Source organism: Adelges cooleyi, unplaced genomic scaffold (genome assembly GCF_023614345.1).
Source record: "Adelges cooleyi isolate 19-005CV unplaced genomic scaffold, UGA_ACOO_1.1 ACOO_flye_CR_arks_rails_tigmint_CR_PRNA_1, whole genome shotgun sequence".
Taxonomy (NCBI): domain Eukaryota; kingdom Metazoa; phylum Arthropoda; class Insecta; order Hemiptera; family Adelgidae; genus Adelges; species Adelges cooleyi.
The window spans coordinates 2,823,263-2,847,149 of record NW_026095751.1 but is presented as its reverse complement, the minus strand read 5'-3'; the positions used below and the strand labels follow the sequence as shown (position 1 = coordinate 2,847,149).

Genomic DNA, 23,887 nt, shown 5'->3' with positions numbered 1-23,887 from the left:
AAAAAAAACTTTAGACAACATTATTTATAAAACTAAAAACTAAAAACTTTCAAGATGTGAGGAGAAGTGCGGTTGGGAAATACGCGCAGATAAAAATAATACTACACTCCACCTTTCAAATGAAATTTGAAAAATTGAGATCACGTTGTATAAAAACAATACTAAAAAAAAAATTGTAATCTCTTATTAAACCCTATGAGATATTGTGTGGTTCGTGATAAAAGAATCACCTTGTGTAAATAGACACTGAAACTTTGTCGGTTAAATGAAAAAATATTTCCACCTCTGTGTGCAGGGCGAGGAGGGTTATCGATTAGATTAATTATGGACAGGGAAATACCAAATAAATATTTTTTTAAATTATTGATTCGATTCTGCGGTTTTCACTAAGTTATAGGTTGAAAGTTAAAAAACCGACCATTTCTTTGGTTTTTCCAGGTTTTGAAGTAGAATAAATAAACTTTTTCACCCTAGACCAATCAAAGTAACAATCTACATATTATATAGGTGCTTCTTGAGTAAATCGGTTTAGAAGAATTAAAAAATTGTTTTCTGACACAAAAAAAAAAACGTACATCATTACAGAACTAACTTCGAAGCTAAAATTCCTTATTGTTCCGTTATTCAATAATTTGTTCATTTAATCATGAACACGATTGTTTTGTATCCATTAGCTATTTTTGAATCATTATTAAATTACCTGTTTACCTTTCCACGATTCATTTTTAAACCACGACTGAATTAACAAACCATGATAAATTCGTGTTGTTTGTGGTTAAGTGATAATCATTTTTTGTCTATTGGTACAGCTTGATTGAAATAATATTTTATAACTATAGCTGAACATTATTTAATTTAGAATGTTGTAAAATGTATTCACGGGAATAACTATAACGTTAGATCTACCATACATAATAATTGAATCGCTTCATGCAAAAAGGGCTTTAGTCCTTAACTTTAAAATTTTGGAAAAATGAAAAAAAAAACGTTTGATATATTTCAAAATGCATAAACATATAAAGGCTTTATCAAAATTATTAGATATTAAACAGTAAAATTACACTCTGTAAAACAATATTATTTTTTTAAAATGCTGTCCAGAGTATTAGCTTTCTAATATAGTGGACTTAGACCCTTTTTACAAAAATCGATTATTTTCTTAGTAACTTCTGGTAATGGGACCAATATTTTTTTTAAACATGAATCGAAGTCTAAGTAAAGTGATAACGAATCTGTAATAATCACGTTTTTGATCAAATGATGTCTTGAGCCCTTTTTGCATGAAAAGATTCAATTATATACAACTTTGGCCTTTGAAAAGTACTTTTAGCAAACAATTGTTTTTATATTTATATAATAATAATGGATTAATTTGTAATCATATATGTAATCAATAACAATGGCTACATATCTGACTATCTAACATTAATCGGGTTACAATTGTCTAAGACTTTAATCAATCTTCACCTTACTACGAATAAGACGAATAATATTATGTACATGATAGTATAAATAATAAAAATAAAATTAATCAACACAACAGTAATTTATTTAATTAAACGATAATTTTTACTGAATTCAAACAATACACCACTGTAAATACTTAATAACATTTAAAAAAATTATTGAATAAAAACTGGCCAAAACAGGATAGACAGGATGTTTTATTATCGTATTCAGCTATTAAATTAACACAGTCATTGTCGCTTATGTATGCTTGTAACTTGTTTTGAATATCTGACCACTGGCATTCTGTACAAGACGAACCGTTTCCTAAAGGTATCCTTGTAATACGTTCGTTGATATAAAATGCTACTACATAATCATTATTAGCGTTTTCAAAAAGTACGGCCATAAAATTTGCAGCCGACGGGCTGAACATGGAACTCCTCCATTGGCGATTTTTCTTTTCAATAAAGTTCGATGCCGTGAGTGGACTGTTGTCTTTGCCCAAACCCAACATGACGTGTAAGCTCAAAATGTCAGTCCGGTTTGCAAAGTGAAACAAACCATCGGGTCCTTCTTTTTTATTTATTTTTTTTCTGAAATCATAAATTATACAATAGCTATTTATAAAACAAGGAAAATATTCATAAATTAATGAGCACAATCAATACAACGTGGTTATATATTATCCAGATTAGGCTATTATCGGAATATTTTTGGGTCCGATGAGGGGCCTCGAAGTCATTGGTATTAGGTATAATGATGTGTGTATTTATTGTGCCTGTACCCACTATGGCTTATTTAATACTGGACCAATTTTTTCAAGTTCCACCTTTATAAAACAACAATTCTATGTAATTGGTACTATAGAATAACCATGGCTACATATCTGATTATCTAACATTAATCGGGTTACAATTGTCTAAGACTTTAATCAATCTACACATTACTACGAATAAGACGAATAATATTATGTAAATGATAGTATAAATAATACAAATAAAACTAATTAACACAACAGTAATTTATTTAATTAAATGACAACTTTTACTGAATAACTGAATTCAAACGATATTGTTTATAATACACCACTGTAAATACTTAAAAATATGTAAAATAATTATTGAATAAAAACTGATCAAAATAAAAATGGTCCGGCTGTTTAATTATTGTAGTCAGCTATAAAGTGAACACAGTCATTGTCGCTTATGTATGCTTCTAACTTGTTTTGAATATCTGACCACTGGCATTCTGTACAAGACGAACCGTTTCCTAAAGGTATCCTTGTAATACGTTCGTTGATATAAAATGCTACTACATAATCATTATTAGCGTTTTTGAAAAGTACGGCCATAAAATTTGCAGCCGACGGGCTGAACATGGAACTCCTCCATTGGCGATTTTTCTTTTCAATAAAGTTCGATGCCGTGAGTGGACTGTGGTCTTTGCCCAAACCCAACATGACGTGTAAGCTCAAAATGTTAGTCGTGTTTGCAAAGTGAAATAAACCATCGGGTCCTTTGTTTTTATTAATTTTTTCTCTGAAACCATAAATCGTACAATAGATATTTAAAAAAACAAGGAAAATATTCTTTAAGAGCAGTCAACACAATATGGTTATATATTATCCAGAGTAGGCTATTATTGGAATATTTTTGGGTCCGATGAGGACGTGCGTATTTATTGTGCCTGTACCCACTATAACTTGTTTAATACTGGACCAATTTCTTCAAGTTCCATCACTATAGATCACCAGTTCTATGAAATAATAGTATAGAGAAGAGGAGTAAAAGTCAACACAACGGGTGCACTAGTTTGCGAATCGGAAACGGCTGGCTATTTGTCTACCCGGACGGCATCTCGACACAAGTAGTGTACTATATATTTAATTCTATGAAAAATTCAATTTTAATATATTTTCAAATATCTCATTTGATATTAAATCTACAGACACCATAAGTTGACACAAGATAATATACACAGTATACACGCATTACATGGAAAACCTCAAAATTGCAATTTTACACATATCTTTTGGCTCTTAACCGCGGAGTTATTCGAATAAATGTATTATATTTTTATTCGTTATTCGGATAAATGTTGCAGTACTCTGGTTATGTGACCAATATTTCATTTAATTAATTTTTATACAAAAGTTGTATGTAAAAATTAATAAACTAATCAGTTCATATTACTCCAAAGTTTTCAGCAGTTGAACAGCCATTGGACATGCGAGTTTCACATTGGACGGATTTCCGTATCCATAAGCATAGTACAGTTGCAGTTCCTCATAATATTCCAAAACCTATGATCATTTCAAAATTATAAAAAAATTGTTAAATCTATTTAAAATAAAACCCCACGCTGCAATGCTTACTTCTAAGTCTTCTTTACAGAATACAATACACCAAGGGGGAAGCGATTCGTCATCAGATAACCTTTCGTCGCGACATGCTTCATAGATAATGTTTACATCATCTAATAGATAGGCAAGTTAGTTACAGGTCTATATTGTCTATATTGTATATTTTTCGTTTTACGTACCTAAAGTAATATCGTTAGCTCCCATTTTAACTTTAACTCTATCAACAACTTTATTCATAAAATAGCTTTTTTTGAATTCTTTACTTTCGAGCTCTTTTTCATCCTCGTGTTTTCGTTTTTTAATCTTTTCAATCTAAATCAACAACAATCTTCGGGTAAAAACAATGTAAATATTTATATTTTAATATGGTTACCGTTAAAAAGAAGTCATCGTCATTACATTTGGAAACGTCGGCAATATTTGTATTACCATAAACATTTTGTAGAAACAGTATTCCAGTTTCTTTACAACGATCTTCTCCTATTGTCAATGCCTAAAATTTTAAACCAATATAATGTATTGGCGTTTAATTATATTGTAAATTATTGTGATATTGTTATTCAATGTACTTTATAGTTGTCTGACTGTTTAAATAAATCTGAGAATGCTTTCCGAACTCTCAAAGCCAATTCCTTTATTTCAACATGACCTTTTGGGATCAAATTTTTATTGTTTAGCTTGTTTTTAATACTTTGTTGCCAATTCATAATAGCTTGAATTTCCGGTGGGGTCATTTTCGCATTTTCACCGATTTTTCCTTTTAAGATCTCAAGCGAATTTAACACACTTGTAGTAAAGCTACGTGTTAAAGGTTGCGTACCGTGACTGTTTACAGTAAAAATCTGAATTGGTTTATGATCTATAAAACAAAAATAACGTATTTTATTTTAACAAAGACTTGTTAAGTTATTAACAAAAATAGATTTAATAAGCTATTAGTAAAGTAAAATTTAAAGTAATTATAAATAAAACAAATAAATATTGTATGATAATATCTGTTTATAAATATTGAATTTTTTACTTTAAATCGTATCATCGAAGAATATAATATACAAATCCAGCAATAAGAATGGTGCTATTACTTACTAGGCGGTACAAAGATTTCTTTTGCAGAAACCAATTTGTAAGCGGTTTTCGTGCTTAAATACCAGTATTGATTTGTTTCTTGAGTGATTTTTAAGATATTATCAGCTACAAAATTGACACAGTCATTGTCGGATATAAAGGCTGTTAACTTTTCTTGAATACCCAACAACGGACAGTATGTACACTTTGTACCATCTTTTAAAGTTATAGTTGTTAAATTTTCGTTGAAATAAAATGCTACTTCGTATTCACTATTAGCGTTTTCGAATAGTACAGCCATAAAATTTGCAGCCCATACACCGTACAAAGAAGTTCTCCAATTAAGGCCTTCTATACCTTTGTAGTTGGATGCCGTAAATGGATCGTCACCGTCGGCTAGGCCTAACATGAAGAGCATAGTCATTATGTTTTTCTCGCATGCAAAGTAGAATACAGCATCTGGTCCTTCTTCATTAGTTTTTTTTCTGAAATCATACTACTGTCACATCTATGCACCAGGTCATTAAAAAATGTCAATATTATATTTTAGAGTGGTCTTTATTTTTCGCTTCAAATTAAAAAAAAAAAACAAAACAAACTAGATGTTCTTAATGAAGTTTGGACGACTATGAGTTAATATCACAATCCTTCTTAAAATTAAAAATTAAATGTAGAGATAGAATTTTTGGAAATAATCGCTTAAAGCCATAATGCTCTTCGAAACTTTCAAAATTAAAGGATATAGATTTTACTAATTTAAAATATGCAGTGGTCCAACACGAAAATTATTCTCTAAAATTAAAAACTTTATAAGTACCGCTATAACTACATAGTGTTGAAAATGTATATTACCTAAGCAATTCTTCGAGACGTATGGCCATCGGACAAGCGAGTTTTTTGTTATAAGGATTTCCATAACCAATTATATAGTACCAAGAAAGTTCCCATGCGTACTCCAAAATCTATAGCCATTTCAAAATTATCAAATGTTAATAGTTCGTGGAAATCACTTGTCTACTACCATAGCTTACTTCAAGGTCTTTTTGGGTGAATGCTTTGTACCACGGCGGAATCCTATTTTGGTCAATAGAATATTCGTAGGCACAGGCATCGTACATTGTGTTTATGATCTCTACAAAACAAAATAGTATAAAACCATTGAAACTACGTTGCTTTTGGTTGTTAGTTAGCTTACCAGGGTCAAGTTCTTTAGAATCTACGCCCAATTTGGCCGCAACCCTTTTCAAGACACCATCCATATGATGGCTTTCCTTGAATTCTTTCGCCTGATTCTCAATATATGTTTGAAACTCTTTACGTTTCGTATCGTTTTTTTCCATACTATCTAACTGTATATAATTTAAATAAGATTTACTTAGAAATAATGCAAAGGAAACCGCGACAATTTCAAACGTACCATTAGAAGGAGATCCGTAGGCTCACATTTAGGAATTTCGGTGATTTTTTTATCTTCAAATAAGCTTTGTATAAATGATAGACTTGAATTAACACAACGTGAATCCTTCATGGTCAAAACCTAAAATGTTCAAATATAATTTGAAATATTTGTATAAATTTACAGGGTTGTTTCAATTTCACGCTACAGTAATTTTTTCTAAGAAATAACAAATTTAGCTAAAAAAAGTCGTAAATACAATCCAGATTTCATTATCAATTGAAAATTTAACTCAATATCCACGGTAAAAAATATATAATTTCAAAAATTAACTTTAAGAGGTAACTTTTTGAAAGTAAAAGATTATAATACACTTCCCTCGCTGGCGACAAACAGTTTAAGATAAACTTGCGGCTATTTTGAATATTTGATTTTTAAATATATTAAATATAACGTCTTGTTATTAAACTCCATTAAGGTTTTATTAAAATTATTTTTATGGTTTACAAAATAGTTATTTTACCGTAGCATGAAATTTGAAAACTTTTTATATTACATGTGATTGTTAATCAGGGAACGATGTGATATACTTCATAATTGTTAGAGTTGTAATGCTGTTCGAATAGATATGGAAAAGCTGCACGAACTCTTGTTGCCAGTTCTTTCATTTCATCACGGCCATTCTGTGTTATACGTCTGTAGTTTTTGGTGTCGATGGTTGTTGTCCAATTTTTTATGGCTTGGAAATCTTTTTCACTTAACGTAGGACTTTTGGTAATTTTCTTTTGAAATTCTACCAGTTTCGGTAGCAAATCTTTGGAATAGCTAAGCTTTGGAGTTCTCGTTCCATGCCTCGCCAACATTACAACTTGACGTGCCCTATAACCTACAAAACATGATTAGCGTAATCCATGTTTGCTTTCTATCAAAAAAAAAAAATAAATACCTCTCTACACAGTTATACCTATTATTTTAACATTTTGTATCTAAACGTCATTTCTCACTTAAAATTAGATCGATTTTTTTCCAGCCTAAAAACATAATTGCAAGAGTCCCACAAGGAACTATATCCTCGCAGCTTTTATTTGACCTATATTTACCGCTGATTAACCATCAAGCGAAAAAACTACACTAGCTTAATTCGCTGACAACAATACTCTTATGGCATGAAACGAAAACCATTTAAATAAATGCAGTAAATGAACTACAGCAACATGTTGACAAACTAGATTAATGGTATAAATCCTGGAGAATCTTAGTGAGCTAATGTATATCCACTCAAACCACATTTCTCTTCGTCCACACATCGGCCATACAATTTGACTGACGTTTAACGTGGGGAACTCATGTTAAAATGTAATGCCAATAATTTTACTTCGAAACCCACATTTTTTCCATCTTCTTTTTTCAACAGAAATCCAATTTTAACACAAAAATTAACTTGTATGACTTCTTACTCAAATCAATCCAATTGTGCGGTACAGGCCGAGAATTTGAGGCGCAGCAAAAATATGACATACTAAAATAAAACAACATTCCAAACATTTCCTGATTTCCCAACATCCTTATGAAATACAACCAAGCAAAACTATCGTACCTACGATTGTACTCCGAACTCCTTAATCACCAAAATCCACTTATTTCCAAACTCTACAAAAATCACATCTCCCAAAACCCTCTTCGTCGTCTAAGAAAAATATTTGAGTAGTAATACGGAAGCGTAAGAAATGTGAATTATTGACTTAAAATGCTCTATTATGAATGTTTGATGTTAATAAATACGGCGGGGGCCCTACAAATAACATTTGGTTTGTGTCGTAGTGCGATGTACTGTCTTCAGTGGCGTTAATTGCGAGACTGGAAGACGATAATTATTTTAGATCTCAATCTTTTGTCACGCAGGGGCATGTCAAAACAATACACCTTTTAAACTTCAACTCGATCCGACTATTTTTCTGGAAATAATAACACGTCAAAGTCGAATAGGAAAAATCGTATGGATTTCCTCAATTTTAAGCTTAAAAGAGAGTATTTTTCCCCCTTTAATACCCCCCCCCCACCCCCACCACCATTACACTACTAACTATATACAATTTGTGATTTATACAGGTTACGTCTCGAAGAAAATATTGGTCCTATACTATTCAGATATATGGATACAGACAAAAAAAATAAGCGGATATAAGCACATGCACTTTAAATGAAAAAAAAAAAGTCAAGTACTCAAAAAGAACAAATAAAATACGTCTTACCAGCTGGTACATCAATATGCAATGATGAAACTGTCTTGTAAGTAGTTCTAGATCCGAAAAACGCATACGGAATAGTCTTTTCATCGTTGGCTTTCACCGCTACGAAAAGTAATGCTACTGTACACAGTAATTTCAACATTGTATCGATTTCTTTATTCTGTGTAAAACATTTTATATTCAAAATATTTACAGGGTAGCCCACAATGATTTGACAAATGTAATAACTTTTGTTCTAGTGAATATTTTTGAGATTTTGTTTTTCAAAATAATTTATAGTTTATCCTCGTTTGCGCCATAAGCACCGTGGTTTTTATTGCACTTACCTGTTTTACTTTTTTTTAATTTTTTTATTGCATTTTTAAATTTTTTTCAAGAAAACTTGACTCGGTAAAAAATCTTGAAAAAAAAAAAATAAATGTAATAAAAAAATAATTAAAAAAGTAAATCAGGTAAGTGAAATAAAAACCGCGGTGCTTATAGCGCAAACAAGAATAAACTATAAATTATTTTTTTAGCGCAAATGAGTATAAATCATTAAAAAAAAATATATATCAAAAATATTCACTAGAACAAAAGTTATTTCGTTTGTCAAATCATTGTGGGCCACTCTGTACAAATATATATTAGTAATGGGAATCCAAAAATTAAAAAAAAACGCTATTTAAGCCTCTTGAAAAACTTATTGATATTAAACTTAAATATTAAATACTATTACAATATAAAGATGTGTACCTGAGTAAAATGTGTTGATAAAAATGTTTAAAAAAAACTTTTAACTTTGCCTATATAATGCTTTCGGATTTCAACAAATCCGAAATCTAAAATAATTTTATCTTTTTGGTATTTTGTTATATTTTTACATATTTAACAAACAAATTTTACCTAGCTTTATATTGTAAAACTATTTAACATTTTTATAGTTTAGTAGCTTAAATAGCGTTTTTTTGGAAAAAAGGATAAACAGGAAGGTAGACACCGTTCAAATACCCTGTAACTCTGTGCTTTAAGGGGATTAGGTTGCATGCGGTTAGGTTTTATATAGGCAATATTTTTGAAAAAAGAGGTTTTAATTAATTTTGACTGTCCCTATTACATTACCAAATAATTTGTATAAGCTTCAAAGTATGATTTATATGAGTAAATACCATTTTGGTTTATTTGGTTTATCAAAAAATATCGACTACATAGAATGGTCTCATTTCAATTCTGTTTAGATATTCAGGTTCTTCGTAACGGCTACTTAAATTAATTATAAATAAATTAAAAAGTTTGGACATAGATTTGATTCGGGCATCGCTAAAATATTTTCTGAACTTATATAGCTATTAAGTATTTAAGTTTGTGAAAAATTTGGATATTTTAAGAGGTTTGTAAGGCAAAGGGATTTTTAAAAAAATTTGTCTAATTATTTATCGAGATCATTTTTGAGGAGATACGTAAAAGACAATTAATATAACCTTGAAATAATAATTTTTTATAAGTTGTAATTTTTAATAAGTAATGTTTTGTGGAGCTTCGCAATGGCTGAGCCAAAAGTGTTTTTATTCGTGATGAAAGAAAAATATTGTCTAAAAACAGTATCAGTGTTAATGTTTCTCGAAGAATTCTTAGTGGAGCTTCACAATGGCAACGCCAAAACTGTTTTTTTTTTTTGTAATGAATTGTAAGTACTGCCTATATAATGAGAGATTTTGCAATGAGAAATCGATTTTGATGACTTTTGGGTACTTATTTGACAAACGAATCGCGGCAATGCAGCTGTTTCAAGGGCTGCGACGATTAAAGGACATAGAAATTGTATTGTTGTGGTAAGGCCTGACCACTACAATATTTGAAAAATTGTCGGTTCATCTCTGCGGCGATGTGACATGTTCATAGGTCACGACAGAGTTACAAATTTCGCTACGGCTGTGGCTGGCTGAAAACCATACCACAACGATAACTTTAAAAAAACATTTATTTTTAACACTGCGTCTGGCTGTAGTGTTTTAGAATTTCTACTGCGGCAATGTGGCTGTTCGAAGACCACGACAGTATTGATAAATAATTGGGTGTTATGGACAAAATTATTACATGTGTGGGCGGATTTAGTACAATATATAATTCATTATTATTGTTGTTTCTTGATGTGATTCTCCAGTATGAACAAAATAATTATGATTATTTTAAACGAATTGTTATGATGTATTTATTTCTCTGAATGTATGGTTATTTTTTTATTTTGTTGAAGAAAAGTGAATAATGAAAACATTTTTATTCGTAAATTTTTTTTTTAAATAATTAAAACTCGTTTTAAGTTTTTAATTAATTTTTTTACTCGGTAAGAGTTTAGCACCATCGGTAATAGAAACATAAAGCTAAACCAAAGAAAGTTGGTGGGATAAAATATAAAAGTGGTGTTTAGGATAAGTTGTAATGATAACTTACTAACGGATTGGTTAGTTCGTCAAACAATAAAGTATGAAAGAATTTAACTTTAGCGACATTGTATTGAAAGTGTAAAAATATGCTTACTTGGTAATATATTATACGAGTGTTCTTCTTAAAAATCTGTGTAAAACTAAATGGTTTTATCGGTTTTAATAGGAACTTAAGCGTCCAACGTAAAAAATGAGCCATCGATTTTCTATTTGTATTGTCAGTGTTTGCTTTTGAAAGTATTTTTTGAAAATTTGCGTGCGTCCGTAAAATATAAAACGTTTTGGGTCCCTAGGATTACTCTAAGCCCGATTTATCGACGAAAACTACAATATTTCTCAAATAGTAGTAGTTTATGTTCATTCTAAGACTGTTTTATATACAAAAAAAAAAACTTAAAGAATATCTACCCTTCACGCAGATACATCAATACATGGATAAGTCCTGATAATTATATGATTATTTCCGTTCTATAATCTCCTTGCGATATATGATGATAGTATAGTCTTAATTATGTATTCTGGCCAAACGTTTTTATTAGTAGTTTTAAAATGTCTGGCTTTAATCAATTTACTGGCAACGATTATTATTATTTAATATTTCTCATATATCAATTTCCGTAGTTCGCCAGTAAGTAAGGGCCTACCTAACAAATTAATTTGACCATCCTTATATCCTTATTTCTGACTTCGTGTAACACACACAAGGATAATACATTTTTCATATGACAACATTATATATAACAGGCTACAATCTACAAAATTGTTCACTATGGTGTAGAATATTCATATTGCGCCGATACCATTTTTGATAAGATACATGCAATTAAAATATGGCATGCTTTTTGATTAAAAATCAAATAGATCATTCTCCTAGACGATTTTATATTCATATGTATATAATAGAGTTCAAAATCAAAATGTAGGAAAACACTCCAGCGTCTAGCTAATGGCTGAAACATTTTTTTTATGAGCCCCAAACTAGTTTTTTTAACCGGATATTCGTGATGTAATAAATGGATCTACGACACATTTGTTTGGGAGACGAGGGTTTATAGAAAGTAAAACATTGCTGTATTGTTTGTCACGAATAGTTTAGAGTTGTTAAAATAATTTTGAACAGCTTGAAAAAGTTCCATTGACATATCAATGGTCACAATTAGCCATTAAATTTAAGTTATCTTCAGTTGAATATATTATAATTCTTGGTTTATAACGATCTATATCAAAACAATCATGAATTAAAAAACCTTTGCCATCTTAAGATGTCCAGCAGTACTCTGCTGGAATTAACAAATCATTCAGTGTCAGTAGGTTCACGGGTGCCTTTATTCCATTTTATTCTTAAACGTTGAACTGTTTTTTTTTTATTGAGTCATTTGCCCTGCTTTAGCTTCGCTAACCTATGTCATAACCAGTAATTTTATGAGTTAACCTAAAAGTTTCCACTCTACAAGCGAATACATAGGCACATATCTTATGGCCGAGTAAATGTCAATTTTAGTATACCTACGTTTCTAATATTCTGATTTAAAAATATTTTCTTTTCGCCAAAAGTTTTTTTTAGTAGTTTTTTAATAATTGGCCTTAGCTGATTTATTGACAACATTCACTTGGTTAGTTATTTTGAATCAATTTAACCATTCATTTAAGTTAAATGGTCGGAACGAGAAACACCGTAGCAGACATATACGGCAAACAAATGAAATTAAAATTAGTTTGGTCGACTATCTTTATATATCCTTATAAATCCTTACATCTTTATAGAATATATTTCACACATGTCTCAAGTGGTTGCGGACTCGTACGCAAGCTGCCGACCTCAAGCCCATCCCCATCCCCTCTCATCCCTTTACAACAGCTTTACATTATCTCTATTTTATTTCTAACTAGGATTTTTAATCTCTTATCTCTAATATCTTATATCTTATCTCTCATCCCCCCCTCCTTCCTCCGCAGCCACCGAGTGTGACATCCAGCGTTAGGTTTCGGACGAAACATTTTAGTACCTGACGCCCAGCGATGAAACATATACATGTTAAAATGTGAACACCAACCATGGCTACAATTGAGTTAATATAATAATATTATAGTAACTATAATTATTATAATCATATCATATGATTACTTTGCTGATTATTGATTAAATTATTATAACATTATGATTTAACGTTAATCGACTTACAAGCGTCTCAAAAACTCAAAACAAATCTATACTTATTGGAATACGGCGGATGTTATTATGTACATCATACTCTAAATAAAACTAATATAACTAACTAGAACACAAGCGTAGTTTTTTTAATTAAATAATGATTTTTACTGAATAACTGAAATCCAACAACATTGTTTATAATACACCACATTATCGTTTCATATTGATGCTAAAAACCAAGGTCATTAAAACTAATATACGTATTCGGAGGTATAGTTACTTAGTTAGTTCGGAGGTAATAATATTTCTATAATAATTATTCCAATAAAAAACACCTTTGTGTAAAACGCCTACACCTTTTAAACCAAGCACGTAAATTGCATAACAAAAAATGTATTAATGAATCATACCATTATATCCAAAAAAAGAAACCAATAACCAAATATTTAACAAGAAAAAAACTTGAACAAGTCCTTTAATTACTTAATCATTTATTTCCATAACTAGTTAATAGCCATAATATATCTTAACTAACATAGGTATATTAAAAATGTTTTTTAAGTACCTGTTGACTTTTTATTTAATTACACAAAGCAACCCAGTAGTTGGCTACGAACAGAGTTTAATTTCCCCATTATACAAAAAACGAATATTTTTTCGAATGATTTCTGGAATTAAACATAAAAACAATCTATTTGAACTAAAATTAAGAATAATGAATATTTTTTTAGATCTCTGCCTAAAACTATACGACCTATCTCTAACTGGACAATTTTGTGTGACAATTATTTCTATTGACGTTTCATTTATTGTCTGTAATGAATCTTATATTTAATTATACAGGTAGCGTTGGACATTCGAGACCCGTAAAGCTACGTGATGACGATAAAATAATTTTGTTTGTAATTTATTCGGAAAAATGTTTGCAAGGAATAAATAATGTCAAAGAAATGACAATTCGTGAATGATGGAAAGGATTGCTGATGATCAGAATTTAAAATTAAGTCAAATTAAGAAAATCATTTTCAAAAACTTATCAAATCGAAAGTGCACTTGGAATTCATATCGATAGAAATCAATACATAAACAACAAGTGTATTTAAAACCGTGATAAAACTGTTTATTGTAAAGAATATTTAATTTATTTAAAGTTTTGTATGTAAATGTGGTATTTCAAGTATTATGTAGTTCTAAAAAGTATTAAAATGTAGTATATAATTTTGTGTACGATATAACTAGGATCTTTGTGATCTATATTACCACACCATCTGATTAGCAAGTGGTTCTATTGACCGGGTGACATCATTGATATCAACTTGACAAATTTCGCCGCCAACATATCTGTATTTCCAAACACTGTCGGGGTCTGTAGTTGTAGTTAGAACACATGTGTCGTTCTCCTCCATCACCGCATTTGTTATAAATGAATCCGGGTGTAGTATACTTCTGATCAGTCCTATTCTACGACACATAAAAATACTAACTGTTTCTGTCGGGCCACCTTAAAAAATAAAAATATTACAATATTTATATATTAAAAAAAAATGTTTAATAAATATAATATAATTTATAGTTTAATAAATTACACTCTATACAAATATTTATTTGTTAATTCTATTAGAAACCGTAGAGCGCAATAGTGTTTATACCTTGGCAATTAAAGTTAAAAGACTAATTTCAAAGTAAAGTCTAAAAATAATGTCACCATTGGATGCTGGTACTTGTATTATTATAAAAAAATACTAAATTATTGTCTTGCTGTTATAAATAAGAACACATAATTCCAATATGTATCCAGTATCTTCCAGTATGATTCTACTGACATTTTTATATGGCTTTAAGATTAGTTATAAAAAGTAACTGAACATATATGATTACTAAAATGTTTTTTTAATCAATTACTTACTAAAAGTTATAATTGAAGAACGTATAGTATTTCTAGTTTCTTGTCTTCTGGCAAATCCAAGTTCTGACAATGAATATTCAGTTTGTTCTGTAAAAAATTAGAAATTACAGTTTCAATAACAAACACTAAATTACAAACAAATTTGGTCCTCTTAATGTAATTACACTTCTAAGAATTATTTAAATTTGTTCTATTATCTGCCATTAGCCCTGCAACTAGAAGAAAGTAATCTTTATATACTTGAGATCCAAAGAACTAATGTAAAAGCATAACTTGGGACACTTAGTCAAAAAACTATAGTGATGGTGGGGCCAGTGGGGGCTATAATATACAAAAATTCCTAAAAAATATTTGAAAACTTAAAAAAGCAGAGTTCTTAAACGTTGGGCTTATTAAATTTCCAAGTTGATTTTCATGAATAAATCAGTAGACAAAAGCTATTTAAAAAAAAAAATTGTTTTTATTATATTTTCGATTAAAACAGTTCCAATGTCTATAGTACATTTTGTTATAGTAAGGAATTGAGCAGTACCTATAAATATTGTCGCAAATTTGATAAAATTAACATAATGTAATCAAAGTACAAATAAAAATCTATTGTTTTTTAGACAATAATTGAAACAGCAACGTGAAACGGAAATAGATGTCGCACTAAAATTTCGACTATAAGTCATACCTTCTTCAGCAAAGTTATAATGTGTTCACATAAAAAACTATGGACAAAAGTGTCCCTATTTATTCTTAAATGATAGAGATTGAAACAAATTTCGAGAAATCAATTGAAATACATCGATAACCTATACACATTCGTTAACTAATCCTACCCTTAAAACAATTTACAATTATCGAATAAATTTATAATTACCTTCATCTGCATTAGGGAATACATTAGATACATCATGAACTAGTTCTAGAATTTGTTCTATACTTAGATTCGTATTTCGAAGTAGGTTAAAGTCTATAAGAAAATATATAATAATAATACAGTCAATAAAAAAAATATTCTTTATAATAGTTAATTTAAAAATGAGATTGTTTAGATTTATTTAAGAAATGTAGGCAAGTATTGTACAACTTAAAAAAACATTAGAAGCCGCGTTAATAACTTTGGACTTAAATGCAATTTTAATTATACTTTTTTTTTGGTAGCTAAGTAATTATTAATATCGAAAAAATATAAAATATTCTTTTATTCGTATATAAATGTTAATTTTATACTTACCACCTAATACTGCGTATATTAAGTTTCCAACTCGAATCTCTCTGTCCACGCATACTTAAAATAAATATCCAAATATTATGCAAGTATATGAATATTTATTATGTATGTATATATTATAACTTATTTATAAATAAAATATGAATAAAGTACAGATGTATAATATATTCAAAGATATTGATTTGGACTCATTTTGACAGATAATATAATAATATTATATGATTCAAACATGGGTCTGTGTAAAGTATTATATAATGAAGTATTTAAAGGAAATTACACTGTGGGTGACGACGGTAGTTTGCTTTATCTGAAATTAAAAAGAAAACATTTTATATGTAATGAATGAGAAATAATTGTGAAATTCGTCTCTATAAGGTAGGAAATAATTTTACCTGGTACAGCAAATATAAGGGACAGTTCTTCTGAAAATAAAATAATTGGTCTATTAAAAACTATATCGAATGTAGTTTTCTATTCTATTAGAAATTAGTAGACAGGGTAAGATTATACATGTGTATTAAAAATTACATTGAAAGATTCCAATTCTATTTTTAAAAACATGCTTTTCTAAAAAAAAAAATAGTAAAAAGTGAACAAAAAATTAAAAAATAATTTTATTACAAGAACATTTTACCTATTATTTTATTTAAAATGACAATTACTTTGAAAACAACCGAAAATTAATTAAAATTTTAAATAAGGGTTAACATCTTTAATTTTTGACTAAAAAGAAAAGCGTGGGCCCTATTCAACAAAGTCCAAATTTAATGAGTTAAGTATTATGAAATGTATGTGTCACACACAAATATTAAACTAAATTTAAATTACAAAAGAACTAACAATATAAAACATTATTTGATAAATTGATTAGGGACTTTGTTGAATAAGGCCCACGCTTTTCTTTTTAGTCAAAAATTAAATATGTTTAAAATTATTTTAAACTGTAGTTAATTTTCGGTTGTTTTTAAAGTAACTGACATTTAAAAATAAAATATGCTACAGTTAATTGGTAAATTGTTTTTGTAATAAAATTATTTTTTCTTTTTAGTTCACTTTTACTATTTTTTTTTTTTTTTAGAAAAGCATGTTTTTAAAAAAGTTTTTTTAAATTTATTTTTTTACTTTTTAGTCCTATTAAAGGTTACAAACGCACCTACGTACGTACGTGTTAGTGAGTTAAAGAAAAGCATGAAATAAAATGTATGATTTTAAACACAGAAAAATTACCAAAAAAATAATCTGTTGCTGTAATTTACTTTTACAATTAGATCACTTTTAAATATTACTATAACTTATTTTAATTTTTTGCTATATTATTTTGTTATAACTACCCATCGATGTGTTTAGACTTTGAATATAACGTTGAACTACGGCATAAAATATACCTAGAATCAATGAATAATGGTATTAGCTATTGTAAAATATTAAATAATATTTTCTTATGTAGATAAACCCTTAGTATAAGAGTACATTATGTTTCAGGATAGACCATTTAACTGAACGCTACTCTCCCTATTGAGGTAAATAGTCACGGTCACGGTATGTAAGTTATGAAATCTGTTTTGTTAATTTTTTACATAATATTTGGAATATTGATACTATCTACACATATTTCATGCATTCTTAGCTGAGCAGATTAATTCCAGTTTTAAATTTAAAAATTATTTGATAATCAAGATAAAAAAACGAAGCAATTAAATATCAGTATACATAATACCTTGCTCCTTAGCCTGTTTGATGTATAAGTCTGTAATAAATTATTTTAAAATATATGTATAATATTGAAACTTGTAACAGTATTTTGTATGTAAAAAAAATGTAATCACTTGTTATGTAAACCTGAAACTTGTACAGTTCTATAAAAAAACGATAAGGATTATTTATTTTCACTATCTCAAATATGTATTAGGTACGTATAAGATGAAATTATTACCAACATCTTCTAAACCGATTACAAAGATAAATGCTATTAAAAAATAGTCAAATTTCATATTTAACTGCAATAAATTAGAAGCATATTAGACACAGTGGCCAATTAAATAATAACTCTGATATAGAACACAGAAGGCATTAGTCTTACAATTATAAGTTTTAATTTATATTATTATTATTATTTTTTTTTTTTTAGTAGTATTTTAATATATTATAAATATCGAATTTGTTTATCATAAGTGTTTTACAAAACTGTATGCATAGAACAATACGTTTGTATTCATATATAATTTGTAATATCACAAATATTTTAAAGAAAACTAAACGCATATGCATTGAGTAAGCCACAAAATCCCATTCACTATGACTGATCTTTCCCCCCTTCTTACACCAACAAGTGAACAGAACGATTTCCGAGAGACACTTATAAAAAGACTGTCATCCGACCACAACAGCTACTTGACTTCATAGTCCGTCAAGTATTTTTTTAATATTCAGTCAGAAAACTGTCCCTACAAGGCCTTTTGATCAGTCGGATTGTGTTCGATTCGACGACTATTTCTGATATCCACTCAGTTGTCAAATTTACTTGGTCTTTATCAGTTGCATAACTGATAAAACCAATATTTTTGTCAACGATTATTTTTATTCTTTTTTTAAACTTGAACTCCTTGTGTTAACATGTGTAAACAAATTTATAACACAAATAAAATGGTTTTTAATTATTAAATGTATTTTGAACACCTTAACGTAACCACCAAAAAACATCACATCACAAAACCTTCCATCTACTTAACCAAATAAACCTAAACATAACACCCTTTTTCCTAATTAACCTTATTCATTAAATGTTTTGTGTTACACTATCCAAGAGTGTCTTTAGAGAGTGTTTATTAAATATAAACGTAAAATATAAAACGTTAGGTTAGGTGCTTATACTTAACCTACGCACAGTACAGCTATACTTCATGTGGTATTATTTAATTTAAAAACAAACAAAACTCTTCGGTATCGATAAAAACGATTCTAAACTTTAAATGTAAAAATATGCTTATTTACAATATATTTAATACTAGTAATTTAGACATAGTCAAAAATATGATTCAATATTATTTAATTATTTAGTAATTTTAAACATTTTTAAAATTAAATATTAAAATTCGTGAAGATTTTGGAAATAGACTCAATTTGGACGAAGCCAAAATATGCTTTTTGAATCGAAATAATTATCGTAAAGGAAATTTAAAAGTTTTACATCTTCATATTTATTAACAACATTTTCGAGGAGTACGTAAAACACAAATATTACCTTAAATTAATAATTGTTTTAGGAATAAGTTTTAATTTTTACTGTGAATTCTACTAAATTTAAAAACAAATAAAACCCTTCGGTTGTAATAATTAGTTACATTAATTCTTTACCAATGGGTTCTTTACCCTACTTATGTAATAGAATTTAATTCTGGTAATATTGTAATAAAATTGAAAAAAAAATTTTCTTACCCAATAATATATTGTACTTCTTCAAAAGCTATGTAAAAATAAATAGTTTTTTCGGTTTAAATAGAAACTTAATCGTTAAAAGTATAAATGAACTATCAATTTCGTAAATTTGGTACTGTTAATGTTCGTTTCTGGTTGCGTCTTTTAATGAACATAAATTTAAAAGATAAATGTTAGATTAGGTGCTAATACTTCACCTACATACACTACCGCTATACTTTATGTGGTCACATTTAAACAAAAAAAAATTAAACACTATGTTTCATATTTATAACTGTGTACTATACAGCGTGATTCATCTTATTTAAGACTCTCGCATTCTCGGGAATATATTAATATTAAAAAGATTTTCCATTCCCTATTGAACGTCCTTATCGGTTTATTTTTAGCATCAAAGCAGAGATTCTATTGGTATTTATGTAGGCGTTTTTAGCTATTCGACACTAGTTGTGAGTATATTTGCTCCTTAGGACTTTTGTTTTTTTGGCGAATATATCGCGTTCTCAATTGTAATTTTCAATTTTTTGAGTTCAGCTAACGTCTGGAAACAACTGACGGTGGAGGGAGCTTCGCCGGTCAAGAGTTTTCCACAGGAAGACGCATTTTGTGAAAATCAAGTTCATTGCTATTCGTTGCTTTTAGAAAATAATCTTCAAAAAGCGAAATTCAACAAAAAATAAAACCTGGTCGATTGTTGGTTTGCTTAGCAACGGCCACCGACGATCGGCTATCTACTTAGAAACCGCGAATACGGTTGTTATATCAGAGGAGATGTCTTTTGGGGCAATCCGATATCGGGAATCGATAGAGTTGGTAAATTGGTTATCTACTAGTTTGGGTTTTGAGGCACTATGATCACTCCACTATGATCGACAAAAACTACAATTTTACTCAAATAGTAGTAGTTTATGTTCATTCTACGACTGTTTTAAATACAGTAGTTAAAAAGAAGTAAAGGACCAAAAGTCCTAGATAAGATTCTAAGACTGGCTAAAAAGAAATTTTATGCGAATAAATTCAAAGCAATCTCAAACAAATCGAAATTAACCTGGCAACTTACTAACGAAATCACTTGCTCCAAAAATATTAATAAAGGTACCATTAAAACTATTATTCACAACGGCTAACAATATGATACTTGCAACGAGCCAAAGGTGGTCTCAAACATAGGAAAAAAATTAGAAGAGAAAGCTGATTATGTTCGTAAAAATGAAGCTGTTAATGCTTGTAATAACATTTCTTTTGATAATTCCTTTTCTGAAGAGATAATTAACAATGAGGTTATCAACATTGGGGAGGATCGGCAGATTGTTTTTTTAAATCAACTACTAACAAACCAGAATAATATAGTTAGAATTTACCTAAATAAATATTCTTTATCTGGTTCTACCTCACATAATTATAGAGAATTGGGTGTCCTACCTGTTAAACTTCCAAATAAAAAAATTGCCATTCTGTCCACATTTAAAAACTTCGGTAAAGGACATGACGGTCAAGATCTTGTAGACAAAAGGGAAAATAGACGGTTTAATATACCTATTGATTACCCGTGCAAATATTTTGGTCAATCATTTGTAAACTATCTAGGTCCTGTGTTTTTTAACTCTATGCCATGTCTGTATAAAAAAAATATTCAGCTCTCTCAAAATAATAAAAAAATTAGTATATAATTGGATGTTCTCTCTAAAAGTTAAAAATATTTTAATCTTAGCTTCTATTGCGGTGTTTATTATAATTGTTTATTATTTGTATATTCTTGTTTCTCCTTTTTTGTTGTTAATTTGTTGTATATGCACATAAATTTTAGTTAATTTCTATAAGTCTCTATTTCTAGCACAAGCTTTTAGCTTAAAAGACATAGATAATCATGTAAAATTTTTATATACTGACATTTTGTAAGTTATAATGATTTTAATAAATATATATATATATATATATTTACCACGTAAAACTGCGTATATTACGTTTCCAACTCGAATCTCTCTGTCCAAGCATGCTTAAAATAAATAACCAAATATTATGCAAGTATGTGATTATTCATAATTATAATATAGATTAGCAGACTAGCAGATTAATTCCAGTTTTTAATTTAAAAATTATTTGATAATCAAGCAAAAATAACGAAGCAATTATATATCCGTATACATAATACCTTGCTGCTTAGCCAGTTTGATGTAAAAGTCTCTAATAAATTATTTTAAAATATATGTATAAAAACCGTATAATATTGAAACTTGTAACAGTATTTTGTATGTAAAAAAAATGTAATCACTTGTTATGTAAACCTGAAACTTGTACAGTTCTATAAAAAAACGATAAGGATTATTTATTTTAATTATCTCAAATATGTATTAGATACGTATAAGATGAATTTATTACCAACATCTTCCAAAACGATTACAAAGATAAAATGCTATTAAAAAATAGTCAAATTTCATCTTTATCTGCAATAAATTACAAAGCATAGTAGACACAGTGGCCAATTAAATAATAACTCTGATATAAAATACAAAAGGCATTAGTTTTACAATTATAAGTTTTAATATATATTATTATTATTATTATTTTTTTTTTCAGTAGTATTTTAATATATTATAAATATCGAATTTATTTATCATAAATGTTTTACAAAACTGTATGCATAGAACAATACGTTTGTATTCATATATGATTTGTAATATCACAAATATTTTAAATAAAACTAAACGAATGTGCCTATACTTAACCTGCGCACAGTACAGCTATACTTCATGTGGTATCATTTAAACAAATAAAATATATTAAACATTATGTTTATATGTAATATTGTGTACTACGTAGAGTGATTCGTCGGATTTAAGACAGTCGCATTCTCTGGAGAATATGTATATTTAAAAAAAAAGGCCCGTTCGCTATTGGACGTCCTTATCGGTTCAGTTTTAGCTTCGATGCAGAGATGCTATTGGTAATGATGTAGGTTTTTATTTGCATCTGTATTTATACACTGTAACTTTTAGACCAAAGAGCTAGACAACATTTCGACTACTTAAGACGGTACGATTTTAATTCTGTGAAGATATACGAATTTATTGACCTTACTTGGTTATGTAGCGATCAGCTTGTTTTCAGTTAAAAAAAACCCATAATATAATATCGTATTGTACCATTTGTAAATTCATCGTTGGCTTTGATCGTTACTAGAAATAAAGCTACTGTATACAGATACTTCAACATTGTATTGATTGCTATATTCTGTTTAAAACATGTTTAATTCAAAATATTAACATATACATATATACATATGTATATACATACATATATATATACACATGGTGTTATATATTTTAACGCATCTATTAGTCTATATATTTGGTCCGCCTAATGCGGTCTTGATACTTGCGTGAAAGCTTGTAATTAATATTTAGATATTCAATCGATTTTTTAGGTATTCGGATTTTCTACAACACTTAAAACTGGAAGTTTATATTGTACCGTTTATATATTACTAGTTGGTGGATAATAATACGGTAGCCCTGCTGTACCAGCCAATCATGTAATTGTGAGGGGATTAACTATTTAACAGTGTTAGATTACTCTATATGTGTACGGTGTGTATGCAATATGTATATATTTATCAAATTTAAACTAAAAAAATGTTTAAGTCAGGTGGTGTTTAGTGTTATTCAGTATTTTTGTGTTGGCGTTCGAACACATGTGTATTCTACTAAATTTAAAAACAAACAAAATCCTTCGGTTGTAATAATTAGTTGCAATAATTCCTTACCAATGTATTCATAACCCTACTTTCGTAAAACAATAAAATATAATAGAATTTAATTCTGGTGATATTGTAATGAAATTGAAAAAAAAATTTGCTTACCCAATAATATATTGTATGAGTATACTTCTTCAAAGGCTGTGTAAAAAAAAATAGTTTTTTCAGTTTAGATAGAAACTTAATCGTTTAAAGTATAAGTGAACCATCGATTTCGTATATTTTGTAATGTTTATGTTTGTTTTTAAAAGTATTTTTTTTTTAATTTGCTTGCGTCTTTTACTGAACATAAACGTAAAAGATAAATATTAGATTAGGTGCTAATACTTCACCTACATACACTACCGCTAGGTATACTTTATGTGGTTACATTTAAACAAAAAATATTAAACACTTCAAGCAGATACATCAATACATGGATAAATCCTGATAATTATATGATTATTTCCGAACTATAATCTGCTTGCGATATATGAT

The 23,887-nt window shown here is 28.7% G+C and overlaps 3 protein-coding genes across 13 annotated transcripts in view; all 3 read right to left on the bottom strand.

The window, feature by feature from the left end:
• LOC126834083 (multiple inositol polyphosphate phosphatase 1-like) overlaps positions 1-19,795 on the bottom strand; it is a 37,752-nt gene extending 17,957 nt beyond the window's left edge. For 2 of the 3 annotated variants that reach the window (XM_050565740.1, XM_050565770.1), the window contains exon 1: positions 19,657-19,795. The gene's annotated coding sequence lies outside the window, so the exon portion shown is untranslated. Of the gene's footprint in view, positions 1-13,661; positions 13,765-19,656 lie in introns of all 3 variants that reach the window. The other variant, XM_050565761.1, reaches the window with a different exon arrangement.
• On the bottom strand, positions 1,604-23,524 carry LOC126835691 (uncharacterized). Its single transcript, XM_050568441.1, has 15 exons — positions 23,516-23,524; positions 8,525-8,681; positions 6,863-7,158; positions 6,294-6,413; positions 6,072-6,225; positions 5,908-6,008; positions 5,729-5,838; positions 4,898-5,361; positions 4,381-4,670; positions 4,185-4,304; positions 3,991-4,123; positions 3,824-3,924; positions 3,642-3,751; positions 2,725-2,987; positions 1,604-1,779 (listed from the first exon to the last, which is right to left on the bottom strand). Exons 2-15 carry the CDS (start codon positions 8,661-8,663, stop codon positions 1,604-1,606), a joined length of 2,577 nt encoding a protein of 858 aa, XP_050424398.1. The 5' UTR covers positions 8,664-8,681; positions 23,516-23,524.
• LOC126834096 (uncharacterized) overlaps positions 14,209-23,887 on the bottom strand; it is a 39,888-nt gene continuing 30,209 nt past the window's right edge. For 2 of the 9 annotated variants that reach the window (XM_050565809.1, XM_050565801.1), the window contains exons 2-10: positions 21,929-21,958; positions 17,939-17,968; positions 17,553-17,606; positions 16,614-16,643; positions 16,499-16,528; positions 16,225-16,278; positions 15,868-15,960; positions 15,003-15,089; positions 14,209-14,597 (exon numbers count right to left, since the gene is read on the bottom strand). In XM_050565809.1, coding sequence (XP_050421766.1) covers positions 14,353-14,597; positions 15,003-15,089; positions 15,868-15,960; positions 16,225-16,278; positions 16,499-16,528; positions 16,614-16,643; positions 17,553-17,606; positions 17,939-17,968; positions 21,929-21,958 — 653 coding nt within the window. In that variant the 3' untranslated portion in view covers positions 14,209-14,352. Of the gene's footprint in view, positions 14,598-15,002; positions 15,090-15,867; positions 15,961-16,224; positions 16,279-16,498; positions 16,529-16,613; positions 16,644-17,552; positions 17,607-17,938; positions 17,969-18,047; positions 18,078-21,928; positions 21,959-23,887 lie in introns of all 9 variants that reach the window. The other 7 variants (XM_050565792.1, XM_050565783.1, XM_050565848.1 and 4 more) reach the window with 4 other exon arrangements.

Coding starts and splice junctions, on each gene's coding strand:
- LOC126835691 (XM_050568441.1), bottom strand. CDS start 8,663: ATGTTGAAATTACTGTGTACAGTAGCATTACTTTTCGTAGCGGTGAAA. Junction 4,305..4,380: donor AACAGTCAGACAACTATAAA/GTACATTGAATA, acceptor TTAAAATTTTAG/GCATTGACAATAGGAGAAGA. Junction 3,925..3,990: donor AGCTAACGATATTACTTTAG/GTACGTAAAACG, acceptor CCTATCTATTAG/ATGATGTAAACATTATCTAT.